The sequence below is a fragment of the Balaenoptera borealis genome (genome assembly GCF_965194805.1).
Source record: "Balaenoptera borealis genome assembly, chromosome: 13".
NCBI classification, from domain to species: Eukaryota; Metazoa; Chordata; class Mammalia; order Artiodactyla; family Balaenopteridae; genus Balaenoptera; species Balaenoptera borealis.
Genome location: NC_138870.1, coordinates 85,626,756 through 85,648,611, shown reverse-complemented (window position 1 = coordinate 85,648,611; position 21,856 = coordinate 85,626,756). Strand labels below are relative to the sequence as shown.

The following is a 21,856-nucleotide window of genomic DNA, read 5'->3' as shown; positions in this document are numbered from 1 at the left end:
ACCGCAGCTGTAAATCCACTCAGTCGAAAAGGGCCACTGTCTGAGCAACACCTCCCCACGGCAGAGCCAGCCCAGCTGAGGCTAAGAGTGCCACACTTACCTACAGTACTTGAGAGGAGTCCCCGAGAACTCACTGCCATCAGACTCAGGCTCAGATCGGTTCTCAAAGTCAGAAATTCGGAATACAGACAAGCTGGCGTTCACATAGCCAACCATGCACCTACAAAAGAAAACAGATTCTATAATTAGGACTCGAATCACCTCTGCATCCAATTCACCAAGGCTCTGCTTCCTAGAAATCCCCACAGTTATAGGTGCCTTACTTGGACCTGCCTTGTCACAGCGCTCAAGTTGGAATACACTGTAAAGCCCTGGGTATGTTGAATGAAGAACAAGTCATTTCTTTTGTTATAGTCCTTTTTGTGCAGAATCATCATCTAGACCATCACTACTCTAATCAGTGCTTCAGTGAAATGGGCAAAAGCATTGCATGATCTGCATAAATAAGTCACCACTTCTTTCATTGATGACACACACATATATGCACACATAATCACATTCCTTCATTAATGATTATCTATAATTTCTCATAATGCCCTGAATATAACTAGTATGAATATAACCCCCCTCCCAACTCACATCCCATGCTACAGTCATGCTAGATTATGTTCCTTTCATGTATCATATACTTTCATGCCTCTGCTCATGTTGTCTTTTCTCTTGGGATTCCTTACTCATGTTTTACGAGTGGTAATAGTGTTCACCAACTGAGATGTCACCTCTTTTGTGAAAATGTCCTAATCCCCCCAGTCAGAAGACTCATTCCCTTCTCTCTGTGGTGCAGCTATATTTACTTCACAATGGCCATATAGCTTATACTAGAGTTGGCTGCATACATGTATGTCTTCTCCTTTGGACTATAGTGGTTTTTTTCTTTTTTGGATCAGAAGAGGTGTCATAGATATTTTGGTATCCTAGGACAGTCTCGTGCAGTGTAGGAATCCAGTAAATATTGAATTCAATTTATTTGATTGGAGGAAAATTAAAGTACCAGAGATTCTATCAAGGTCTTGAAGATGGATCAGGAGTAAAAGTATTGCCTGGACCTCCCAGGGATTATAAGCTTCTTGAGGATATGGCTTTCATTCTGTGTTGGGGGATGGGGGTCAGTATATTACAATACAAAACACTTGGGCTTTAGGGTCAAATTGTAGCTCTGCTGCTTTCTAGCCATGTGATCTTGGCAAATTATGCAACCCTTTAAGCAACAAAAGTGTCCACCTCATAGGGTCATTGTGGGAATGAAATGAAATGATATATGTAAAGCAAGTGATATAATGCTTAGCCTATAGCAAGATCTTAATAAATGTGAGTGGTATTATTCATTTTATTTCATGCATCTAGCAGGAGGTCAATAAATATTTAATTATTAATTGAAAGAAGAAATCATGGTCTTCAGACTCTCTTCATTAACATGTCTGATGTGATTATCCAAAGTTGCTGAATACCAAACCCAAGTGATAACACAAACATAGTTGTGAGAGCACATGGGTTCTGTGCATGTGTTGTCTTGCTCAAGACAAGTCACTGGTTTCATCATGGCCTTAAAAGAAATGAACCAAGCAGAAGGATCCATTTGTCAACAGTCACTCATGGGTGAAACAAATGGTCAGTGCGTGTGTAACATGCCCTACTCCCACTGGCAGCAGGCCTCTCCCATCACTCCATAAAAAGGTAATTTGAAATGATTTCTCCCTCATCTATGAACTGCCTAGAACATGATATGAAAACAGAGTCTTGATGATGATTAGCTGTCACAGAGAGGGAGCCAGTTTTGTGAAATACAGAATAGAGCAGAATCTTTTCAGGAGCTGAGCTGTGGGAAGGGAAAGGTGCTCTGGAAACTGGCAAAAGCAGGCCCAGCATTGAAATGGAATAATTACAACCCCTCCTACACTCTTCTCTCACACAGCAGCCCGAGCTTTACTAAGATTAAAGCTGCTAATGGCTACTCTGTTAAAAAACTCAGTAGAGAACCTAAATTCGAATGAAATACCCATCTCACAGGCTGAATACCTTACATTCAAAATAAAAGATAAAAGGGAGACATAGTTGAACTCTTTATTAAGCATATTCATGTAATGTCAGTCATGAATCAAGTTGAAAATGTGCCTTTAGTGGGCATGTACTCCTTCTGGGTGCAAAGCATTACACATGGAACTAGTAAGTCTTCTTTCCATATAATTTCCATAATCAGGGAAGAAGAGGAACTGCTAATACTGAATTTTCTACGCATTTATCTAATTCTTTTCCCTGTGGTAGAATCTTAGCTTGCCAACATCAAACAGTTGAGACCATCATCAATTCAGGGAAATGAGGTTTCCCACACTTCATCGTATAGAGTTCAGCCAGTGGCATCCATGTGTCAACTCAGTGACCTACTGTTACAGCAGGAAGGCCACAGGCAGCAGCAGATCCCATGTCTACTAAGTTTGCTGGCAGGAGGTCTATGTATCCTCACTGTGACACACCCCCAGCTCCAGGTGAGACAGAGGAAAGATGAGGCTACACTGATGATCAGGGAGAAGTGAGAGGGAAGGAGAAAAAAGTATCAGACAAAGGAAGAGTTTCCTGAGAATATAAAATAATGAAGTTAGTTTTCTTAAGGGGTTGGCAGATGGCCTCTGAAGGCATTTCCAAGAAAGAAGATTCAGAAAAATGTCTTATGCAAGGACAGCATTGTTTGAATTAGAATGCATACGTTTTCCAAGTAACTTCTGAGAAGACATTTATTTAAATGTGAGAATTCTGGTTTTAAAACCATTCATTACTTATTGCTTTCCATCCTTTACTGTGGGGGAAAAGGATGAACTAGTGATCATTATCATCATTTTCAAGGGAGAGAACAGAATCAGAAGTTGACTTTTGAATTTGTAGATTCCAGATCAAAGTCACTGCAGAGTGTCTTTGAATTCTGCTACTAAATTTGCTTTTGAGGTTTTAGGCATTGTGACTCAAATAGCATGGGGATAGGGCTGAAAGGGCAAAAAAGCAAGGAGAAATAAGGTCAGGTTTGTGCATTTAAAGTCAGACATGCTTTGTAGACAACAAATGACTAATTTATTTACAGGTTAATTTGTAGATAACTTTATTTATAGGTAATAAATTAGGCTAATGAGATAAGCACAGAAGAAAGTGGACTTCTGACTTCTTGCATTGAAAATGTCAGACATTATGAAATAAGAGTAGACCTCTGTAACCATAAGCTTTATCTTCTGAAATACAACTTTGCAATTGGTTTCTGTGTTGATCGATTTAATTGATTTATAGCTTATATAAATACATTATTTATAGTTCATTAAGATATTTGTAGCTCATTCTGTGAAAATTCGAGCATTGTGTCCTTGATCAAGTCTCTAACTCCTTATGACATCACTATTTTTACAGGAAAATCAGCTTGATTTATATCACTAGATCAGGTATATACCTCACAGTAATTGTCTAAGGCCTGCATATATCCTTAGAGAATGTTCCCAAACTCTAATCCATGTCTACCTGATAACAAAGTAATTAGTTTATTGCATTCATTGAGGGTGAGGGATCAAACTGGTTATTTGTGCCTTCTGGAAAAAAAATTTAGTTTGCTGATTGAAATTTTAACTCTGATTGACAGAACAATTTTATCATATACATCTTCAACTTTACTTCACAATTTCTGTCTCCTGATGTCTGCCCAGGGGTGATTTTAGTTCTCTAAGCTCTTTCTAAAGGGCCCTTGGGAAGATACCCTGAAAGAGGAAGTGACTTCATTTCGTAGGCAATGAACAACACTCTGATCACCGGCAGCTGGAAAGACAGGATGTCTTAAGAGGGAAGATGAAAACATTTGAAAAATTCTTGTGTACCCACTTGTGTGGAGACCACTGCCTCAAACCACAGTATTCCTTTCACGAACAGATCTGGCTGAAAAATGAGAATATCTTCCCCACCGTGCTGCTGAAGACTCGTCTGCTGGGAATGTGCAGCCAGGAATAACTGAAGCACGCTGTCAGAGGGACGAGGGGCCTGTGAACTGAATGACCCTGGACACAGGAGTGAAATTCTCATCCATGGAGGAGCCAGGGAAACCTGTAAGGTGAGGAAGCCTGGGGTTTTGGAGAAAGGTGATTGGTTTGGTTGGAATACTGTTGATTTAGGGTCAATTTAAATTGAAATATGGCGTTTCCACAGCCGGATTTAATCTAAGTGGGATCTCACTCCGACTGCGCATGCTACCTTAAAAGCCTATGACATCTAAAATTTGACAATGCTTCTCCTCTATGAGTTCAGTCATCTCTGAAGCATTTTTAAACTGGAAAAAAAAAAACCTAAAAAGGATAATAGAGTAGCTGGTGGGGCAGAAAATAAGATTCATGAAGAAACATACACAAATGTAACTATTTGAAAAAAAGAAAAGTGACCAATGGATTAGAAGATAAAAAGTAGATCTACAAATATTGAAGGTAGCAAAAGGCTCTTAAGAGAAACATTGTTTAAAAAAAAAAAGGCCCAAAGAGCTCAGTAAAACTGAATTAAGGAGGCTATTTAGAGAAATTCTAATCACCATGAACATTGTCTTAAATCTAATAGGCCGTCAAAATTCTAAAGCTTTGATTCATTATCAGCTGCGCATAAATGTTCCCACTTTATTTTTTGGTTTCCTCCAGAACAAGACAGGTATTACCATATTTGAAGTAGCGGAAGAATGGAAATAACCATCAAGATTTAAATCCCAGGGAGTTGACTGTTAGATGAGTTGGATAAGCACTTATTGGCAAGGGCCCCGAGGGCTGTGAGGTTCAGGATGAAGGGCACTGTCTGAGTCTAGGCTTTACCTTCGTGTGGGCTCCATCAGTTACTCTGCCTTGTGATTATGGATTTAACCTCTCTCAATCTCTTTCTGCTCTTCAAAGCGAGGCTAATAATGCATATCCCGCTACCCGCGTTGTTTTGAGAATCAAATGCAAAACATACGTGAAAGTGGTTTGAACAAAGGTAAGCTCTTCTAGGCTGAGTCAAGCAGAGAATGTTCACAACAGTTACAGGTAGAAAGAAATGCATGCATAGTACAATGTAAGTCTTTAAATCTCTCTTAAAATGGGATGGTATGCTCACTTAAAGTGGCTAGATAATTCACATTTAATGGCCACGTGGTTAGTGAAGAACTTTATAGAAGCTTCCTCAAATAGCTGGATTGTGAGCTTTATCTCATTCAGTTATCTATGCCTTAGAGCATTTATGTAGGATGAATAATGAAATTGGACCTAGGTCAGGTGTGTATAAATTTAGCTGACTTGATTTGGTGGCACTGTACCCCTTGGGGGCTGATGGAACTACACTGGCTATAGAGGATGAATTAGTTTGGCTCAGACTAGTAAACTAAGAGGCAGGGCTGCTTGTAGGAATATGCAGGAGCCTAAGTGAGATGACTTCTGGGGCACCAAAAGGACCCTATGATCCCAACACACATTCCACTCTGACCTACAGACATTTAAATCCCACAATTAAGTATATTATTTTGACATTAGCCAAACAGGGTTGTTTTATTTTTTTCCCATTAAAGTATGTTGGGACTTTTAATCTTTTTTCCAAGGGTGTAGAAATGAAAGCTAGGGGACATGTTATAATTTTGCCAAGGCTTTAGCTGACCAGAAATACAGAGCCCTGGCTGGCTTTGGGAATCATTGAGGTGATGCCATAGTATTGAGTGCTCAGCGAGTTAAGTTCACCCAACTTGCCTGTGGTAATATAGACACTGGTCAAGTCCATGCCAGGAAAGAATCATTCAGTTACTTATTCCACAAATATTTATGGAATACCTTGTGAGTACTTGGCACATGATTGCACATTTCCCATGTAAAATTTGCAGAGTCTACACATGACACAAGAGGAATCAAATTATAGCTATACTTTTATAAACTCATAAAAATGGCATAACTATACATCATGGAACACTTTTTTTGCTACACACATTAGCATACTACACACTTCTGAATTCATGGTGGGCAGGAGGGGGAAAAATGACTAATTGCTTTTCTCACATTGGATTCCACCTAAAACTTGTATGACTTGTATGACTTCCAACCCTTCAATAGATCAGAATGTGTTTTCTTTGGCCAAAAGTGTTATTGTATCACATTTCCACCTCCCCACTACAGGCCTTCTGTCCTGGGCTTGTGTCCCATGTACTCCAATGCAGAGGCTTCTGTCTGAGTGTCCAACAGCACACAATGGCTAGGAAATGGGGATTTCATGATGGCTTTATGGCACACTTACTTTTGCCCAGCTTCTCCTTGGCCTGCACAAGGTCCATACTTATAAGCGTACACCAAGCGAGGGATAAAGTCAGATGTGATCGCTATGACAAATGCGTTTGTAATAACAGAGAGAATTCCAATGCCTTCAAGAATTCCATACCAAATTCCTATTCAAAGAGAAGTGTTGAATTAATTCCAGACACAACAGCAGAGGTGATAACTATAAAAACAACTGGGGTAATTCATTTTCAATAGTCCTTTGCACGGGTCCTTCCACCATCGCAAATACTGATTCTTGCAACCAGGAGGAAGGATTTGTACCTTCAAAAACCTTGGCATTGAAGGAGTTTGCATGGAAGTGCCCATGCTCATGACTTAAAACTCAATCGCGTTCAGATATAAGTAGAAAATTCTAGTCAATGATAAGGCACCAAACACTATCTGATCAGATTGGCACATGCAATGTCAAGATACCACCAGACTGGGAGCTCCTTGGGAGTACCTATAGGGTCTCTCCAGTTCATCTTTATGGACCAAGTTCCTGATGCACTGGCCCAGAGTAGGTGCTCATTGAGTGTGTTTGTTTCATTGGGACGTTCCAAGACCACTGAGTTAAGCATATGCACACCGAATTCTCTTCTGCACACACTGGCTGAGCACCTGCCTGCCCTATCCTAAGCACTGGATGCAGAAATGGATAAAAGACAGTCTCTGATCTCTGCCAGCTTTTGAGGGGCTGCACCTGATTCAACTCAGCATCTCTAGTCAAAAACCAAAGGCCATCTCTGCTTCTAGAAAAACTGGACCATGCTTCCTATGACTCCGGCAAACATTTAGGAAAGAGCAAAACAAAGTTAAGCAAATGGGAGATCTACTTTAAAAAGGAAATAGGTGGTAATAAATCAAATTTTTAGATTCCAAAGTCTTAGGATAGAAACAACCAAATTGAGAATCTATTTAAGCACGAATTCTCTAGCACTGGAAATTATAAATTTCCAAATAGGTAGCTGTACTTGTTATCTAATATTATTTAAAGCTAACAGTTATTCTTTTGCAAGAATTAGTTGAGTCATCTTACATGGAAACCATATGTAAAAATCTAAAGCTGGTAGCTGTTTTATTTTATCTACCAGGTGGTTAATATCTTTTAAAAACACTTCAAATCCAACTTACCTATGTCTTTGGCCCTTGAAGCTAAAGGTCGCCTCCACTGTGTGACAAATTTATAAGCGTCAAGTCGAATTTCAATTATATTATTCAGTAAGGCCAGAAGTGGTGCTAGGGGAAAAGCTGCCACAAAGATAGTTGTAAATCCAAACTGGAGAACTAGGGAAGGAAAAAGCAAAAAGAACAGAGTATTGGTTTTCCAGTACTATTTTCAAAAGGATAATAATCTGAATGTGTCATTGTTTTAACCCATATTTTTCCCCAAAGCACAGGGAACATCTCTTCTAGAAAGACGGCCAGGACACTTGAAAAAGAGGTACTCCTCCCTGAGCCTGGAAGCAGTGGCATCCTAGGAGCAATGATCATACCTAGAGTCCAGAGCTTGTTTTCTAAATACCATTCTCTAATAAAAGGAACCAGGGCTCCTTAGAGAAATGTTTGATTCCAGAGCTATGGCAGGGAAAAGACAAGATTAGTCTGGAATATCTTGTGATGCCAGAAAGTTAGGAAGTGCTTGAGAAATGATGGGGACACATCAATAGGACACAGAACAAACTTGAATGAGGTCCCAATGGCCAAAGCTGGAAAAATCTGAACAACAAAATAAATAAGGATAGTATTGGATTACAACCCAAAGACTAAGTATCCAAGTCCATACTGAAATAAATACAGGTATAAATATATACTGAAATAAATAAATGGGGGGAAAGGGACAGCTCTTTCTTATGACAGAATTCTAATTAATAAATGTAGAAGGAATGACTAAAAATAGAAAATCACCATTAGTCAGACACCACAGTAGTAATTGTTACAGGCAAGAGCCATCAAAGAATGCTAAAATTAGTAAGGGAAATTATATTGAAAAAATGATTTGTATATTCTCAAAGTATCTCCCTACATGATAGTAATTACAAAGGAAAAAATAGTATCTTTACTATGGAGAAACCTGATAGACATCACCGTAACTGAGTCATCCAAGTTAATATCACCAGTAATAAGACATATTGACATCATACCCCCAAGATGGTGTACTGAGGAGGCTACAATATCCTTTCTGTGGAATTTTTGCCAAAAATGCATAACCTCAACCTAATCATGAGAAACCATTAGATAAACCCAAATGGAAGGACCTTCTACAAAACTAGTAGTCTTAAAATATGTTAAGATCATGAAAAAGACAGAACTGTCATAGACTGGAGGGAACAAAGGAGATACAACTAAATGGAGTGTTGGATGCTGGAATGGGTCATGGACAAGAAAAAAAGACAGTGGAAAACAGGCATTATTCAAATAAGGTAATTAGTTAACAGTACTGTATTAATGTTAATTTTCTGGCTTCAATATATATGTAAGATGTTAACCTTATGAGAAACAAGGTGAAGAGTATTTAGGAACTCTGTACTATGTTTGCAACTTTGCAAAATAAAAAGTTTTTAAAAAGGCAGTGCCTGATGCAAAACAACCAGATGGCATAATTGAAAAAAATTTTAAAAGCACTTGGCTGAATGAATGACTGCATATTTTCTACTGTTTTTACTTTTAAAACCTTATTTTAGAAAGTAACAACAAAACAATGACTAACACATACACCATTTTCTATGTAACAGGCACTGTTCTAATTACTTCACCTATTGTAACTCAGTTTTCACAACCACTCTATTATGTGGATACTATTATTATCCTTATTTTACAGCTGAGGAAACTGAGGCACAAAGAAGTCAAGTAATTTGCCCAAGACACATCACTAAGAAGCAATTCTAACATGGGTGATATGGTCCCAGAGTCCTGAAGAGTCCATTTACCTCATTTCTGTGATACTGCCACCTCCAGGGTATCCCCCATCTTTGGTTACATTCATACTCAGTGACTATGCTGGTTGGCACTTCACCCACCAATAGACACAGGCATTCCCTTCAGTTTTTCCCTTGGTTCCACTTTTCTCCTGACTTCCCTCTTTCCTTGGGTGAGTCCATCCGCTCTCATGACTTTATTATCTGTCTGATGAGGTTTCCCAATTCTCTCTCTCTCTAACCCTGACCAGTTGTCTGCTGCTATGCTACAGAAGCAGCACTTTCCAAACCAATCTCTCAATCTCATCCTTAAACCTGCTCCACCTTTCATGTCCCTCTTCCCCACCTCCCCTCAGAGCTGTCTTACATAAAAACCAGCTTTTAGCTAGCTCAGCCTTGAGAATAGCCTCCAAGTCCCCCAAATTAATTACCCTTCAAAAATGTCTCTCATCTGTCCCTCCTCTCCACTGTCCCCAAATCAAACTCTGATTTTCTAACTGGCTTCTCTGCCTCAGGCTTTCTCCTCCTTCCCCCATTGCTCTACTATTAATGTTGGTTAAAGCCCATCCCTCATCACCTTCCTACTCAATGTTTCAGTCGGTTCTTGTTGCCTGTAGACTAAATCCCAAACTTTTTGCGTGCCATTCAAGGGTCTTCTAAGCCTCATGTCCAAACATGCCCCATGACCCAGACAGGTGTCCCAAACAATCCTCTACCCACCCACACTACACTTCTAGTTTTATGGGGTCGTGTCATGTACTTAGTGTTTCTGTTCATACTCTGGTGAAATTCTATTCTTTCTCCAAGTGTGAGCTCAAATGCGCCCTCTTGTGGGCACATTTAATTAACTACTGCTTCCTCTGTAGCTCCCACAACTCTGCTTATCATCATAGAGCTTTTTTTGTCTTAATTTTATGGCTCTTTACCTGTATAGTATCAGGTCTTATGTTTAAGTCTTTGATCCACTTAGAGTTCTTTTTGCGAGTGGTGTAAGATAGGGGTTCAATTTCATTGTTCTACATGTGTTTATCCAGTTTTTTCAACACTATTTGTTGAAGAGACTATCCTTTCCTCATTGGGTATTCTTGGCTCTCTTGTCAACAGGTAGTTGACCACATATGCGGAGGGTTTAATTCTGGACTCTGTATTCTGTTCTAATGGTCTATATGTCTAATTTTATGCCAGTACCATACTGTTTTTATATTACTCTAGCTTTGTAGTGTAGTTTGAAGTCAGTAAGTGTGATACTTTTGGATTTGTTTTTTCTCCTTAGGATTTCTTTGGATATTTGGAGTCTTTTGTGGTTCCATACAAATTTTAGGATTTTTTTTTCTATTTCTGTGGTGAATGCCCTTGATATTTTGATAGAGATTGTGTTGAATCTATAGATCAGTTTGGGTAATATGGACATTTTACAATATTCTTCCAATCCATGAACAGGAGATGTTTTTCCATTTGTTTGTGTCTTCTTCAATTTCTTTCAGCAAAGTCTTGTAGTTTTTGTTGTACAGGTCTTTCACTTCCTTGGTTAAATTTATTCCTAGGTATTTTATTGTTTTTGATGCTATTGTTTATGGGGTAATTTCTTTGTCAGATACTTAATTGTTGGTATACAGAAATGCAGCTGATTTCTGTATGTTGATTTTATATCCTGCAGTTTTATGAAATTTGTTGATTAGTTCCAACAGTTCTTTGATTGAGTCTTTGGGATTTTTGTATGTAAAATCATATCATCTGCAAATAGTGATAATTTTACTTCTTCCTTTCTGATTTGGATGACTTTGTCTTACTTAGAAATCCAAAGAAATTTGGATTTCTTTGTCTTACTTAATTACTCTAGCTAGGACTTCCAGTACTATATTGAATAAGAGTGGTGGGAGTGGGCATTCTTGTCTTTTTCTTGATGTTAGAGGAAATTTTTTCAATTTTCTCCATTGAGTATAATGTTAACTGTGAGTTTGTTGTGTGTGGCCTCTACTATGTTAAAGTAGTAGTTTGTTCTATGCCCAATCTGTCAAGGTTTTTATCATGAAAGGATGTTGAATTTTGCAAATGCTTTTCCTGCATTTATTGAGATAATCATGATTTTTATATTTTATTCTTTTTTTTTTTTTGGTAGTACAAGTTCTTTTTAATAATTAGAATCAAAGCCTGTCCTGGAACTCAAGTCCACTTAAGTCCAAAACCACTTAAAATTTTAATGGGGGGAGGGACAAGATGTCCCCAAGCAAGAATAAGATGGTGTTTATCAAAACAGCTTTGGACCTACTCAGGGCTTCAATTCTGAACCATAGTTTTGGGAAAAAAAAAAAAAAAGACAAAATGTGTCATTTCCTAGAAGAGTCTGAAGTGGAGTTGTCAGTTATCTGCTTTTCGCATTAGAGGATGTTTTTTTCCGGTATATATTCTTTTAGTGTATTTAATATTCTACATGCACACATACACAGATATCATTATTGCAAAAATAGGAAAATCTATTTTATAGTCTTCATGAAATGATCACATTATTGTGATTGCTTATTTAGTTGTCTTTCCTCCCAGGGAGGCAGGAATAATATTTCACTTACCATCCATCACTCTTCTACTACCTAGCATAATACCTAGCACAGGAAGACAGATATATGATAATGCATACATCTAGGATTTTTTATAAATATGCCAAATTGCCCTTGTGGCAGTTGTACCAATTTTAAAACCCACAAGCAATTACGAGAAGTTCATTTCCCTTCGTTCTTCGCAAAATTTCATCTTATGACTTTTTAAGAATCTGCCATTTTGATGGGATTAATTTGTCTCTCATTTTTCTTTCACACACACACACTGTATTTTATTTTTTACAAGAGATAAATAAACTGAAACCAAGCATTGTAAATGGATAACCACAACAAAAGCAACAATGATTGCAATTACCAAACACGAAACACACTCATACTATGTCATAATATTGACATTCACTCCAGTAATCCTCCGCTGTAACAGCTCCTTTACTTTGCAGTGAAAATTGATTTGTATATTTTTTACCTCTGAGTCCTTGTGGGATTTTTTTTTAAATTCAAACAGAAAGTCACAAAAATTATAATCATCCTCATCAGTTCACTCAGTCCCATGTAATTCATTTTTTTTCTCCTCTTGATCTTTTGTAAGCACTTTTATGAGTTCATCAGTTTTCCATTAGAGTTCTGAAAATGCTTATTCATTCAGTTCAGCAGTATAGTCAGTTACCAGAAACCTGTACTTGTCAGAGTCTTTTCCATGAATTCCTTGAAGATGAAACCCTTTTATAGGAACATTTTTGTGAAAGCATCAGAGTACACCCAGAACTGTCTGTAAATGACAAAAGACTTAAAAACGACCATGGTTAAAGATTTGATGAAAGTTCATAATAATGCAATTGACAAGGAAATTTAGTTATTTCTGAGATATACATTTTAAAGTAACTAGACTTATGACTTATAACGTTACACCAGAACATATAAGATTTTTAGAAATTTCACGTAATGTCTGAAACATTTATATTAACATATTTCCATACAAATAACCCAAAGAAAGTTTAGTACTAGTTGTTTTTCTTCTGTTTGTTCATTTGTTTTTTTATACTGCAGGTTCTTATTAGTCATCAATTTTATACACATCAGTGTATACATGTCAATCCCAAGCGCCCAATTCAGCACACCACCATCCCCACCCCACCGCGGTTTTCCCCCCTTGGTGTGCATACGTTTGTTCTCTACATCTGTGTCTCAACTTCTGCCCTGCAAACCGGCTCATCTGTAACATTTTTCTAGGTTCCACATACATGCATTAATATATTTGTTTTTCTCTTTCTGACTTACTTCCCTCTGTATGACAGTCTCTGGATCCATCCACGTCTCAACAAATGACTCAATTTCGTTCCTTTTTATGGCTGAGTACTATTCCATTGTATATATGTACCACCTCTTCTTTATCCATTCGTCTGTCGATGGGCATTTAGGTTGCTTCCATGACCTGGCTATTGTAAATAGTGCTGCAATGAACATTGGGGTGCATGTGTCTTTTTGAATTATGGTTTTCTCTGGGTATGTGCCCAGTAGTGGGATTGCTGGATCATATGGTAATTCTATTTTTAGTTTTTTAAGGAACCTCCATACTGTTCTCCATAGTGGCTGTATCAATTTACATTCCCACCTACAGTGCAAGAGGGTTCCCTTTTCTCCACACCCTCTCCAGCATCTGGTGTTTGTAGATTTTCTGATGATGCCCATTCTAACTGGTGTGAGGTGACACCTCATTGTAGTTTTGAGTTGCATTTCTCTAATAATTAGTGATGTTGAGCAGCTTTTCATGTGCTGCTTGGCCATCTGTATGTCTTCTTTGGAGAAATGTCTATTTAGGTCTTCTGCCCATTTTGGATTGGGTTGTTTGTTTCTTTAATATTGAGCTGCATGAGCTGTTTATATATTTGGGAGATTAATCCTTTGTCCATTGATTCATTTGCAAATATTTTCTCCCATTCTGAGGGTTGTCTTTTCATCTTGTTTATGGTTTCCTTTGCTGTGCAAAAGCTTTGAAGTTTTATTAGGTCCCATTTGTTTATTTTTGTTTTCATTTCCATTACTCTAGGAGGTGGGTCAAAAAAGATCTTGCTGTGATTTATGTCAAAGAGTGTTTTTCCTATATTTTCCTCTAAGAGTTTTATAGTACCCAGCCTTAGATGTAGGTCTCGAATCCATTTTGAGTTTATTTTTGTGTATGGTGTTAGGGAGTGTTCTAATTTCATTCTTTTACATGTAGCTGTCCAGTTTTCCCAGCACCACTTATTGAAGAGACTGTCTTTTGTCCATTGTATATCTTTGCCTCCTTTGTCATAGATTAGTTGACCATAGGTGCGTGGGTTTATCTCTGGGCTTTCTATCTTGTTCCATTAATCTATGTTTCTGTTTTTGTGCCAGTACCATATTGTCTTGATTACTGTAGCTTTGTAGTATAGTCTGAAGTCAGGGAGTCTGATTCCTCCAGCTCCGTTTTTTTCCCTCAAGACTGCTTTGGCTATTCAGGTCTTTTGTGTCTCCATACAAATTTTAAGATGATTTGTTCTAATTCCGTAAGAAATACCATAGGTAATTTGCTAGTGATTGCATTGAATCTGTAGATTGCTTTGGGTAGTATAGTCATTTTCACAATATTGATTCTTCCAATCCAAGAACATAGTATATCTCTCCATCTGTTGGTATCATCTTTAATTTCTTTCATCAGTGTCTTATAGTTTTCTGCATACAGGTCTTTTGTCTCCCTAGGTAGGTTTATTCCAAGGTATTTTATTCTTTTTGTTGCAATGGTAAATGGGAGTGTTTCCTTAACTTCTCTTTCAGATTTTTCATCATTAGTGTATAGGAATGCAAGAGATTTCTGTGCATTAATTTTGTATCCTGCAACTTTACCAAATTCATTGATTAGCTCTAGTAGTTTTCTGGTGGCATTTTTAGGATTCTCTATGTATAGTATCATGCCATCTGCAAACAGTGACAGTTTTACTTCTTCTTTTCCAATTTGTATTCCTTTTATTTCTTTTTCTTCTCTGATTGCCATGGCTAGGACTTCCAAAACTATGTTGAATAATAGTGGTGAGAGTGGACATCCTTGTCTCATTCCTGATCTTAGAGGAAATGCTTTCAGTTTTTCACCATTGTGAATGATGTTTGCTGTGGGTTTGTCATATATGGCCTTTATTATGTTGAGGTAGGTTCCCTCTATGCCCACTTTCTGGAGAGTTTTTATAAATGGGTGTTGAATTTTGTCAAAAGCTTTTTCTGCGTCTATTGAGATGATCATATGGTTTTTATTCTTCAGTTTGTTAATATGGTGTATCACATTGATTGATTTGCATATATTGAAGAATCCTTGCATCCCTGGGATAAATCCCACTTGATCATGGTGTATGATCCTTTTAATGTGTTGTTGGATTCTGTTTGCTCGTATCTTGGTGAGGATTTTTTCATCTATATTCATCAGTGATATTGGTCTGTAATTTTCTTTTTTTGTAGTATCTTTGTCTGGTTTTGGTATCAGGGTGATGATGGCCTCATAGAGTGAGTTTGGGAGTGTTCCCTCCTCTGCAATATTTTGGAAGAGTTTGAGATGGATGGGTGTTAGCTCTTCTCTAAATGTTTGATAGAATTCCCCTGTGAAGCCATCTGGTCCTGGACTTTTGTTTGTTCGAAGATTTTTAATCACAGTTTCAATTTCATTACTTGTGATTGGTCTGTTCTTATTTTCTATTTCTTCCTGGTTCAGTCTTGTGGGGGGTTATACCTTTCTAAGAATTTGTCCATTTCTTCCAGGTTGTCCATTTTAGTGTCATATAGTTGCTTGTAGTAGTCTCTTAGGATGCTTTGTATTTCTGCGGTGTCTGTTGTAACTTCTCCTTTTTCATTTCTAATTTTATTGATTTGAGTCCTCACCCTCTTTTTCTTGATGAGTCTGGCTAATGGTTTATCAATTTTGTTTATCTTCTCAAAGAACCAGCTTTTAGTTTTATTGATCTTTGCTATTGTTTTCTTTGTTTCTATTTCATTTATTTCTGCTCTGATCTTTATGAATTCTTTCCTTCTGCTAGCTTTGGGTTTTGTTTGTTCTTCTTTCTCTAGTTCCTTTAGGTGTAAGGTTAGATTGTTTACTTGAGATTTTTCTTGTTTCTTGAGGTAGGCTTGTATAGCTGTAATCTTCCCTCTTAGAACTGCTTTTACTGCATCCCATAGGTTTTGGATCATCGTGTTTTCATTGTCATTTGTCTCTAGGTATTTTTTGATTTTCTCTTTGATTTCTTCAATGATCTGTTGGTTATTTAGTAACGTATTGTTTAGCCTCCATGTGTTTACGTTTTTTATGTTTTTTTCCCTGTAATTCATTTCTAATCTCATAGTGTTGTGGTCAGAAAAGATGCTTGATATGATTTCAATTTTCTTAAATTTACTGAGGCTTGATTTGTGACCCAAGATATGATCTATCCTGGAGAATGTTCCGTGTGCACTTGAGAAGAAAGTGTAATCTGCTGTTTTTAGATGGAATGTCCTATACATATCAATTAAATCTATCTGGTCTGTTGTGTCATTTAAAGCTTCTGTTTCCTTATTAATTTCTGTTTGGATGATCTGTCCATTGGTGTAAGTGAGGTGTTAAAGTCCCCCACTATTATTGTGTTACTGTTGATTTCCTCTTTTATAGCTGTTAGCAGTTGCCTTATGTATGGAGGTGCTCCTACGTTGGGTACATATATATTTATATTTGTGATATCTTCTTCTTGGAATGATCCCTTGATCATTATGTAGTGTCCTTCCTTGTCTCTTGTAACATACTTTATTTTAAAGTCTATTTTATCTGATATGAGTATTGCTACTCCAGCTTTCTTTTGATTTCCATTTGCATGGAATATCTTTTTCCATCCCCTCACTTTCAGTCTGTATGTGTCCCTAGGTCTGAAGTGGGTCTCTTGTAGACAGCATATATATGGGTCTTGTTTTTGTATCCATTCAGCAAGCCTGTGTCTTTTGGTTGGAGCATTTAATCCATTCACATTTAAGGAAATTATCGATATTTATGTTCCTATGACCATTTTCTTAATTGTTTTGGGTTTGTTTTTGTAGGTCCTTTTCTTCTCTTGCATTTCCCACTTAGAGAAGTTCCTTTAGCATTTGTTGTAGAGCTGGTTTGGTGGTGCTGAATTCTCTTAGCTTTTGCTTGTCTGTAAAGCTTTTGATTTCTCCATCGAATCTGAATGAGATCCTTGCTGGGTAGAGTAATCTTGGTTGTAGGTTCTTCCCTTTCATCACTTTAAGTATGTAATGCCACTCCCTTCTGGCCTGTAGAGTTTCTGCTGAGAAGTCAGCTGTTAACCTTACGGGAATTCCCTTGTATGGTATTTGCCGTTTTTCCCTTGTTGCTTCCAAATTTTTTCTTTGTCTTTAATTTTTGCCAATTTGATTACTATGTGTCTCGGCATGTTTCTCCTTGGGGTTATCCTGCCTGGGGCTCTCTATGCTTCCTGGACTTGGGTGGCTACTTCCTTTCCCATGTTAGGGAAGTTTTCGACTATAATCTCTTCACATATTTTCTCGGGTCCTTTTTCTCTCTCTTTTCCTTCTGGGACCCCTATAATGCGAATGTTGGTGTGTTTGATTTTGTCCCAGAGGTCTCTTAGGCTGTCTTCATTTCTTTTCATTCTTTTTATTTATTCTGTTCCATGGCAGTGAATTCCACCATTCTGTCTTCCAGGTCACTTCTCCGTTCTTCTGCCTCAGTTATTCTGCTATTGATTCCTTCTAGTGTAATTTTCATTTCAGTTATTGTATTGTTCACCTCTGTTTGTTTGTTCTTTAATTCTTCTAGGTCTTTGTTAATCATTTCTTGCATCTTCTCGATCTTTGCCTCCATTCTTTTTCCAAGGTTCTGGATCGTCTTCTCTATCATTATTCTGAATTCTTTTTCTGGAAGGTTGCCTATCTCCACTTCATTTAGTTGTTTTTCTGGGGTTTTATCTTGTTCCTTCATCTGGTACATAGCCTTCTGCCTTTTCATCTTGTCTTTCTGTGAATGTGGTTTTTTTCCACAGGCTGCAGGATTGTAGTTCTTCTTGCTTCTGCTGTCTGCCCTCTGGTGGATGAGGCTATCTAAGAGGTTTGATGGGAGGGACTGGTGGTGGGTAGAGCTGACTGTTGCTCTGGTGGGCAGAGCTCAGTAAAACTTTAATCCACTTGAGTCTTGATGGGTGGGGCTGGGTTCCCTCCCTGTTGGTTGTTTGGCCTGGGGCAACCCAACACTGGAGCCTACCTGGGCTCTTTGGTGGGGCTAATGACATACTGTCGGAGGGCTCACGCCAAGGAGTACTTCCCAGAACTTCTGCTGCCAGTGTACTTGTCCCCATGGTGAGCCACAGCCCCCTCCCACCTCTGCAGGAGACCCTCCAACACTAGCAGGTAGGTCTGGTTCCGTCTTCCCTGGGGTCACTGCTCCTTCTGCTGGGTCCCAATGTGCACACTGCTTTATGTGTGCCCTCCAAGAGTGGAGTCTCTGTTTTCCCCAGGCCTGTCAAAGTCCTGCAATCAATTCCCACTAGGCTTCAAAGTCTGATTCTCTAGGAATTCCTCCTCCTGTTGCCGGACGCCTAGGTTGGGAAGCCTGACGTGGGGCTCAGAACCTTCACTCCAGTGGGAGTGAATACCACTCTGTGGTATAAGTGTTCTCCAGTCTGTGAGTCACCCACCCACCAGTTATGGGATTTGATTCTACTGTGATTGCACCCTTCCTACCATCTCACTGTGGCTTCTCCTTTGTCTTTGGATGTGGGGTATCTTTTTTGGTGAGTTCCAGTGTCTTCCTGTTGATGATTGTCCAGCAGCTAGTTGTGATTCTGGTGTTCTCACAAGAGGGAGTGAGAGCATGTCCTTCTACTCTGCCATCTTGGTTCCTCCTATATTTTATTCTATTAATGTGATATATTACATTTAAAAATTTGTGTATGTTGAACCAATTTTGCATTCCAGGGATAAATCCCACTTGGTTGTAGTGTACAGTTGTTTTAATGTGTTCTTGAATTTAGTTTGCTAATATTTTCAGAATTTTTGCATCTATATTCATCAGGGATATTGGTCCAAAGTTATCTTTTCTTATAGTATCCTTATCTGGTTTTGGTATCAGGGTAATGTTGGCTTTGCAGAATGAGTTTGGTAGTGTTCCCTCCTCTTCAATTTTTTTAAGCATTTGAGAAGGACTGGTATTAATTCTTCTTTAATTGTTAGAAAATTCACCAGTGAAGCTGTCTGGTTCTAGGGTTTTCTGTGTTGGGAGGCTTTTGATTACTGATTCAATCTCTTTCCTCATTATTGGTCTTTTCAGATTTTCTGTTTCTTGCTGATTCAGTCTTGGTAGGTTGTCTGTTTCTAGAAATTTATCCATTTCTTCAGGTTATCTAATTTGTTGGCATATAATTGTTCATAGCTTCTTATCCTATGTATTTCTGTAGTATCAGTTGTAATGTCTCCTCTTTCATCTCTAATTTTGAGTCCTCTCTTTTTTCTTAGTCTAGTTAAGGGTTTGTCAATTATGTTTATCTTTTCAAAAAACCCAGCTCTTGCTTTCATTGATCTTCTCTATTGTTTTTCTGGTCTCTATTTCATTTATTTCCACTCTGATCTTTATTATTTCCTTCCTTCTGCTAACTTTGGGCTTAAATTGTTCTTCTTTTTCTAGTTCCTTGAGGTGTAAAGTTAGAGTGTTTGAGATCTTTCTGATTTCTTAATATATGCATTAATTTATATAAACTTTCCTCTCAGAACTGTTTCTGCTGCACTCCTTAAGTTTTGATATGTTGTGTTTCCATTTTCATTTGTTTTGAGATAATTTTTAATTTCCCTTTTGATTTCTTCTTTGATCCGTTGGTTGTTCAGAAATGTGTTTAGTTTCCACATGTTTTTATGTTTTACAGCTTTCTTCTTGTTGTAGATTTCTAGTTTCATACCACTGTGGTCAGAAAAGATAGTATGATTTCAATCGTCTTATATTTGCTAAGATTTATTTTGTATCCTATCATATGATCTATCCTAGAGAATGTTCTATGTGCATTTGAGAAGAATGTGTATTCTGTTGCTATTAGATGGAATGTTCTGTATATGTCTGTTTAGTCCATTTGGTTTACAGTATGCCTCAGTTCCAATGTTTGCTTGTTAATTTTCTGTGTGGATTATTTATCTGTCACTCACAGTGGGACAGTGAAGTCCCCTACTATTATTGTATTGTTGTCTGTTTCTCCCTTGAGATCTGTTAATATAGTTGACCTTTGAACAACATGGAGGTTAGGGCCCCAACCATCTGCACAGTTAAGGTCCACATATAACCTTAGAGTCGGCCCTTTATTTACGTGGCTCCACATCCATGGATTCAGTCAACCACAGATTATGTTGTACTGCAGTATGTATTTATTGAAAAATATCCGCATATAAGTGAATCTGTGCAGCTTGAACCTGTTGTTCAAGGGTCAACTATTTTTGCCTAATATATTTAAGAGTCAACTGTATTTGCTTAATATATTTAGGTGCTCTGACGTTGGCAAATATATTTATGATTATTATATCTTCTTGGTGTATTGACCTCATTTATTATTATATAATGAATTTATTTGTCTCTTCTTTCTTGCTGTTTTTGGCTTGAAGCCTATTTTGTCTGATATAAGTATGGGTACCTCCCCTTTCTTTTGGTTTCCACTTACCTGAAATATCTTTTTCCATTCCTTGACTTTGAGCTTATGTTTGTCTTTAGAGCTGAAATGTGTCTCCAAAAGGCAGCATATAGTTGGGTCTTTTTTCAAAAATTTATTTTATTGAAGTATAACTGGTCTACAGTTTGTGTTAATTTCTGCTGTACAGCAAAGTGATTCAGTTATACATATATATACATTCTTTTTCATACTCTTTTCCATCATGGTTTATCTCAGGATATTGAATATAGTTCCCTGTGCTATACAGTAGGACCTTGTTGTTTATCCATTCTATATGTAATAGTTTGTATCTGCTAATCCCAAACTCCCAATCCATCCCTCCCCCAACCCCATACCCCTTGGCAACCACAAGTCTGTTTCTGTTTCGTAGATAAGTTCATTTGTGTCATATTTTGGATTCCACATATAAATGATATCATATGGTATTTGTCTTTCTCTTTCTGTCTTACTTCAGTTAGTATGATAATCTCTAGGTCCATCCATGTTGCTGAAAATGGTATTATTTCATTCTTTTTTTATGGCTGAGTAGTATTTCATTGTATGTATGTACCACATCTTCTTTATCCAGTCATCTGTCAGTGGACATTTAGGTTGTTTCCATGTCTTGGATATTATGGATAGTGCTGCTATGAACATAGGGGTGCATGTATCTTTTTGAATTATAATTTTGTCCCATTATATGCCCAGGAGTGGGATTGCTGGATCATATGGCAATTCTAGTTTTTTGAGGAACTTCCATATTGTCTTCCATAGTGGCTGCACCAATTTACATTCCCACCAACAGAAGAAAGGTTCCTTTTTCTCCATACCCTCTCCAACATTTATTATTTGTAGACTTTTTGATGATGGCCATTCTGACCAGTGTGAGGTGGTACCTCATTGTACTTTTGATTTGCATTTCTCTAATAATTAGCGATGTTGAGCATCTTTTCATGTGCCTCTTGGCCATCTGTATGTCCTCTTTGGAGAAATGTCTATTTAGGTCTTCTGCCCATTTTTCGATTGGGTTATTGTTTCTTTGTTATTGAGTTGTACAAGCTGTTTGTATATTTTGGAAATTAAGCCCTTGTCGGTCACATCATTTGCAAATATTTTCTCCCAGTCCGTAGGTTGTCTTTTTGTTTCGCTTATGGTTTCCTTTGCTGTGCAAAAGCTTATAAGTTTGAATAGGTCCCATTTGTGTATTTTTGCTATTTCTATTGCCTTGGGAGACTGAGTTGGGTCTTGTTTTTTTAATTCATCCAGCCACTCTGTGCCTTGGTATTGGTGAGTTCAATCCATTTACGTTTACATTTAGAGTGATTATTGATATGTAATGACTTACTACTGCCATCTTATCTTTTGCCTTCTGGTTG

At 37.7% G+C, this 21,856-nt stretch overlaps 1 protein-coding gene across 8 annotated transcripts in view; it reads right to left on the bottom strand.

The window, feature by feature from the left end:
- The window catches only part of ANO4 (anoctamin 4), a 460,570-nt gene that overhangs the window by 17,554 nt on the left and 421,160 nt on the right, over positions 1 to 21,856 (bottom strand). For all 8 annotated transcript variants that reach the window (XM_082349613.1, XM_082349609.1, XM_082349612.1 and 5 more), the window contains 3 exons: positions 7,470 to 7,622; positions 6,316 to 6,463; positions 101 to 220 (listed from right to left, as the gene is read on the bottom strand). In XM_082349613.1, coding sequence (XP_082205739.1) covers positions 101 to 220; positions 6,316 to 6,463; positions 7,470 to 7,622 — 421 coding nt within the window. The remainder of the gene's footprint in view (positions 1 to 100; positions 221 to 6,315; positions 6,464 to 7,469; positions 7,623 to 21,856) is intronic.